Genomic DNA, 6,809 nt, shown 5'->3' on the forward strand with positions numbered 1-6,809 from the left:
CTCGAACTCTCTTTTTGGTTGGAGAGAGCTGTGGCGTTTCCCTACTGCCCCGTCGCCATCTTGGTCCCCCCACCCGCAAGTGGTTTTAAATGTGGAGAGGGAGGCAATCAACTCAGTGTTCAAGTGATGTAATGGGAGAAAGGAGCACAGGCATCCTAATGCTTGATTTTACCACTATGGTTTTTTTTGTTGATGACAATACGTTTGTGTTGTTTAAAATACCAGGTGTCTTAATCCATTTCCCATTGCTGTACAAAAACACTTGAGGCAGAATAGTTAAGAAAGAAAAGAGGTTTGGTCAGGTGCTGGGGGCTCACACCTGTAATCCTAGCTACTCAGGAGGCTGAGATCTGAGGATCACGGTTTGAAGCCAGGTAGGGCAGAAAAGTCCCCATGAGAGTCTCATTTCCAATTAACTAGTCAAAAGCCAGTGGAAGAGCTGTGGCTCAGAGTGGTAGAGTGTTACCCTTGAGCAAAGGCACTCAGGGACAGCACCCAGGCCCTGAGTTCAAGCCCCAAGACTGATTTTTTAAAAAAGGTGGGTGGAGGTTGTGTAGCTCACAGTTCTGGAGGTAGAACAGGTCCAAACAGCATAGATAGTTCTGGCTCTGGAAAAGTCCCCTGACTGTATCCCATCATGATAAATGGTATGGCTGGAGTGTCAGAGTATGAGAGATCACTGGAGGAATGGGAGTGGCCCATTTGTAACAACCTCTTTCTAGTACTAACAATGAAAGAATCAGAATAATCTCTTCTAAGAGCACATTCCCAAACCTAGTAACCTTCCAGCAATGCTGTCCTGACTCAAAAGCACAATTGCAAGAGGTAGTACATGGAAGTATCAGAGCCCTGGATGCAGCCTCAGACTAGCTATCAGCTCTAGATCTGCTAGCTCACAACCATTAAATCAGTTGATAGAGGGAAAAATGGAAGGATAAATGGGAGAAATGATGGGTGGGTGGATGGATGGATGGTTGGGTAGATGGGTGGGTGGTGTTTATTTTTCTTATTTGTTAACTCCCAAAAGGAAGGGAAACATTTGGATGGATGGATGGATGGATGGATGGATGGGTATATGGGTGGGTGGGTGAGTGGAAGCATGGATAGATGGATGGATGGGTGAATGGATGGACAGAAGGATGGATGGAGACATTTCCTATCACCAAGCACATAAGGAGCTTGCAGGAGCTTTCAGCCAGGTGTCCACCGGGTGCCAGTGTTGCCTTGTCTACCATGGTGTCACTCCTGCCTAGAAGTGGGACGGCTTTATTAGGCACAGTCTATTTTTAACACTGACTTTGCCCCACTGCCAGAGCACTCTCCTCCCAGTGTATTAGCCAGAGGTGACTCAGAGCTGCACCAGCCAAGTGTTTTCCTCTCTGCTACCAGTACCTAAACCACTACAGGCCGCACTCCCTGCTAGGCAGTGTATAAAGCCTCCCTTTCTCTAACAAGACCCCCCAGTAAATCCCACAACCGTGTGTTAGTAATAAGAACAGTTGTTTAGACAGTCTCTGTGTGCTGGACCGTGTGCAGAGAGACATCATAAGCATAATCTCTTCGGCTCCTGGATACACCTCTAAGTTAGTGGCCTCCTGTGCAGGTGAAGAAGCAGAGGTCACTTTAGGCCACAGAGTTATTATGGAGGCAGAGGCAAAATGTGACCCCAGGTGTCTGTCAGCAGACCCTGGCCCAACACACAGCATTGTTCTGTCCCTAATGGGCAGCTAGCACACCGGTGATGGGGAGTCTGAGGGGTGAGTTTAGGACCCACCCCTCCAGGAGCTGGGAGGGAAGGCAGCAAGAATTATGATATGGTGTAGATTCTCCCCATCCCTTTACCCCAGATGGGAGAGCTCGCTCTGACCCAGGCTGTGGTCTAGGTGACCAGAGTGGCTTTAGAGACTTTCAAGTCACACTGGCTAGAGTCACACTGTTTCTAGAGATTCACTGAGATTTGCTGACCAAAGACCAACAGTTTTCCATGACCAGCAGGAATGCCTCTGACTCATCTTCTCAAGGACACCTTTGTGGCAGTAGCTGGTAAGCTCAGCAGCGTGATGTCAGAGGTTTAGAAAGGCTGTCCCAGCCAGGCCAGTCAATCCAGCACATGCAGGTGAAAAACAATCTGACTGACAAGGACAGCACACATGCTTAGTGTGATTCACCGTTCAGTCCCCAAGGGGCTCCTCACCTCTCCCCCAGGCTGCATGGCAAAAGAACCAGCTCTGTCACTCAGTCTCTTAGGGTCTGCTTCCCCCAACCCTGTGAGCTCTTTGAAGAAAGGTGTTCTTAGCTACTGGTTTGTTAACCTAGTACTTGGGTCAGAATCTGTAACTATGGAAGAATTAGGTCAACATGTTTTATTGTTGTTGTTGTTGCTGCTTATGTGCTGGTTCTGGGGCTTGAACTCAGCACCTGGACACTATCCCTGAGTTCTTTTGCTCGAGGCTAGCACTCTACCACTTTGAGCCACAGCATCACTTTCCAGCTTTCTGAGTGGTGTATTGGAGATAAGAGTCTCACTGACTTTCCTGTGTAACCATGATGCTCAGATCTCAGCCTCCTGAGTAGCTCGAATTATAAGCCTGAGCCACCAGGGCCTGGCATCAATAATTTTAGTAAAATCTTTTCTATTAAATCCCCTATAAGAAGCATTCCTACTGAGGCCCTTCTCCTCGATCCAGTTATCTCCACCCTCAGCTTGACTGCTCCCCAGCACTTGTTTGCAACACCATAGATTATGTGCTTTGCTAAGTCAGAAACAGCAGCAACCAGGCCTCTTGAATTGTTCATCTGTAATATGAGGATGATACTGACATCTACCTCCTGGGGTGTTCTCTGTAAATGCTGTCTGGGAATCTCATTTCCTGATCTTTAGACTCCGGTCTCCATCACGCATTACAAACCCTCATTTTCTGCCTGCAGTGTGTAGCTGTGTGCACGGCGTGTGTAGCAATGGGCCTGGAGGTGATGGGACCTGCGCGTGCTACTCTGCTTACACGGGCCCCAGCTGTGACACACGTAAGTCCTGTGCGCTTCCTCAGCAGACAACGCAGGTGTGACATCTGTTCTCACTTCCATTATTGGGGCTCTGCAGAGGTGAGGTGAAGGGGGTGAAATTCCATCCAATGTCTGGGAGGAAAGAAATCATCATTTTTTAAGAGGATGGAAAGGGTAAGAAGGAAGGACAAAAGGAAAGATGGGAGGAAGTGGTGGTAGTGGGGCACAGAGGTAGCTATGCTTCAAGAAGGTTGAGCAGGGAGAGTGGGGGAGATGGAGGAGAGCTAGACATGGGGGCTAGGCAGACAAGAGGGACCCTTGCTACAAGTTAGTCACCTACACAGGATGTACAGCACTGTCGCCATACCTGTGGCAAAAGCAAGACACGTTAATGGTGTCAGGGGAGAGGGGAGAGGAAAAATCACAAAACTAGCAAGTAAGAATGGGATTCCAAGCATCTGAATCCATAGAAAATTCGCAAAGTAATCTACAATGCTGGACCCAATTAAGAGATAGAAAACACAATGGTTTACAAAAGGAAAGTTTATCGTGAAGATTAGTACATTATGCTAGAAGAGTACTTGTAGAAAAAAATGCTATTTGTGGAGCACAAGGACTGCAAAAAGGTGGTAACCCCCCATGGGTAGATTCAAGCCTTGCTGAAGAAATATGGTGGTGCCCCCCCTCAAAAAAAAAGTTGACTTTTTTTTCATAGGCCACTATCAGGCCACAGTCACTTGGTAAGCCCAGAACACCCTTTGCAACATGGTTGAGCCAAGCTGGTGGATAAAGACAGAGGAAGTCAGAGGGCAGGGTAGAACTGGACAGCACTCAGTGTCTGGGGGTAGGGAGAACTTGCACTTTGCATTCTGCAAGGCATCACCAGATCCAGGGTGGACAATCCAAGGTCACTAAAGGACAGCGCTGATGCTCAGCCTGGACATGGCTTCCCTGAAGCCATGGCCGCAGCAGCAAACATCAGAAGAAGCACACCCTGCACCCAGTTCCAAAAGCAAGCTTCCTGCTTCCTGCTCTGTCCGCTAGCACCCTCTACTGACAAATTTCAGCATCTCTCAGGAAAGGAAAAGCCCTCTCAGGAATTAGGAAACTCGTTGGCTGAGAAGGATGCATTGGATGTTAATTCCTCCTCCCCCTCCCCCTCCCCCTCCCCCTCCTCCTCCTCCTCCATCACAGGGCTTGAACTCTTGGCCTGGATGCTGTCCCTGAGCTCTATTGCTCAAGGCTAGCACCCTACCACTTTAAGCCACAGTACCATTTCTGGTTTTCTGGTGGAGATAAGAGACTCACTGACTTTTCTGCCTGGGCTGACTTCAAATCATAATCTTTAGGTTTAGCCTCTTGAGTAGCTAGGGTTACAAGCATGAGCCACCAGCACCTGGCTGGGTGTGTATTTTTAAAAAATCACATCTTAGCTGGCTGGCATTGATGAGTAGTGACACATGACATACATCCGGGTCTCACTGACTTGCTGCATGCAGAAAATGGTCCCAATACAACCATCCACAGCCAAAGAGTCACCAGGCACCATGTGGGAGAAGTTAAGGACACACAATCCAATCTCCAGGAGTGAACCCAGCTTGCAGGAATGACTGCCCCATGCCTGAATCCCAGTCACATCTCCACATCCAAGGACCCTCAGGGCAGTGGCTGCTTCTTGAAGCTGCCTCTCTTCCTCTCACGAGCGTGCTTTATGTTCATTCTGCTTAAGTTCCCTTTAGGTACATCCTTGATTCTTTCTCAGCTAAGACCAAAAATCTTCTCAACTTGGTAACCACACCAGTATGAGAGAGAAGGTTGTACGTGGTGTCTTTGGAGCCTGAGATGTAAACACATTGGCTATGCAGCCTGTGACACTAACTTCACTTATCTGAGTGTTAGTCTTCAACAAAATAAAAAGTTGCCAGATATCAGTAGCACATGTTTGTGATCCAATCTGCTCAGGAGGCTGAAATCTGAAGCTAGCCCTAGCAGGAAAGTCTCTGAGACTCTTATCTCTAATTAACCATCAAAAAGCTAGCGGTAGAGGTATGATTCAAGTGGTAGAGCTCTAGCCTTGAGTGAAAAAAGCCAAGCAGGAGCACAAATCCCCAATTTGAAGCCCTAGTTATAGGCATTAAAAAAGAACAAAGTGTGCCAGGCACCAGTGGCTCACGCCCATAATTCTAGCTACTCAGGAGGCTGAGATCTGAGGATCACAGTTCAAAGCCAGCTTGGGCAGGAAAGTCTGGGAGACTTTATCTCCAGTGAACCACCAGAAAACCAGAAGTGGTGCTGTGGCTCAAGTGGTAGAGCATTTGCCTTGAGCTGAAGAACTGAGGGACTACACACAGGCCCAGAGTTCAAGCCCCATGACCAAAAGCAAAAAAAAAAAAAAAAAACGAAGTGATGTGAGGTTGAAATTCAACAATGTAAAGTCATTTTCTTAAAAGCTCATATCGTGCTATAAGCAGTAAGATAGCTAAAATAGCCACTGCCTTACTAGGCACCACTGGCTCACCCCTGTAATCCTAGCTACTCAGGAGGCTGAGATCTGAGGATCACGGTTCAAAGCCAGCCAGAGCAGAAAAGTCCCCATGAGACTCTATCTTCAAATAACCACTCATAAACTAGAAATGGCTCAAGTGGTTGAGTGCCAGCTTTGAGCATAAAGAGACTCAGGAACAATGCCCCCACAAACAACAAAAAATTTAAAAAAAAACAACCACTGCCTTCTCCTCCTGCACAGGAAGCAAATCACCCCAGCCTCAGGTTTGTGGGACACTTCTGTGCCCTCAGCTGGCTTTCTTCCCAGCCCCTCCCACAGCCCAGTGGACTCAGGGACGAGGCCTTCTCAGTATGACAGGGTCTCAGTCTCAAAGCCAGCCCAATGGAGAACACTGTCAGATTGCTTTCCAAGTGGGAAAATATTTTTGTCAAGTCAAAATATGAACAAGAGACTGGAACAAAAATATTTACAACTCGCATGGCAGATAAAGTTTTATAATAATATAAGGGCCATGACCCAACTTTAAAAATAGACCTAGGATCAAATGATACTCACAACAAGAAAAATAGAAACCAGGAATAAAATGAAGAGGGTAACAGAGCCACACACAATCAAGCATAAAAAAACACAGCCATATTGGGACTGGACGAGAGTATAGGAGGTTCTATTCTGGTTTGATGTTGATGTTGCTGCCATTATGTTAAACAGATTGAAAAGATAATAACTATCCATGGGTAGCAGAGAAACAGCAATGGGGATTCAGATTGTTATAACCTACAAGGGGAGGGCAGTTATCTAGCAAATTTTAAGGCATGTTTCTGATATGTCTATAATCCTTGCTACTCAGGAGGCTGAGATCTGAAGATCACAGTTCGAAGCCAGCCCTGGCAGCCAGATCTGAGTGACTCTTAGCTCCAACTAGCCAGCAAAAGTTGAAAGAGAGAGTATGGTTCAGGTGGTAGAATGCCAACCTTGAGTGGAAAAATCAAGTAGGAATGCAAAGCCTTGAGTTCAAGCTCCAGTATGGGAACTAAAACAATAACAAAAAACTTTTTTTAAAAAAACAAGATTCTATTTTGTTTTATTTAGTTGGGGAAAATCATAATAAGTTTATAAATAGATGGATTCTATTGGTTGTTGATATGATTTAGAGAGTGGAGGAGAGAGAATTGAAACAATCTGTTTCAATTTTGTATACTTTGTATTTTCTTTTTTCTGCTTGGTTTTTTATGCAATTTTTATTGTAAAAATACTGTACAGTAGGGTTACAGTTACATGAGTAAGGTAATGAGTACATTTC

At 46.2% G+C, this 6,809-nt stretch overlaps 1 protein-coding gene across 1 annotated transcript in view; it reads left to right on the top strand.

The window, feature by feature from the left end:
* The window catches only part of Stab2 (stabilin 2), a 143,538-nt gene that overhangs the window by 24,677 nt on the left and 112,052 nt on the right, over positions 1-6,809 (top strand). The window contains exon 6 of the mRNA XM_013019092.1: positions 2,929-3,059. Coding sequence (XP_012874546.1) covers positions 2,929-3,059 — 131 coding nt within the window. The remainder of the gene's footprint in view (positions 1-2,928; positions 3,060-6,809) is intronic.

The sequence above is a fragment of the Dipodomys ordii genome, unplaced genomic scaffold (assembly GCF_000151885.1).
Source record: "Dipodomys ordii isolate 6190 unplaced genomic scaffold, Dord_2.0 Scaffold3, whole genome shotgun sequence".
NCBI lineage: Eukaryota > Metazoa > Chordata > Mammalia > Rodentia > Heteromyidae > Dipodomys > Dipodomys ordii.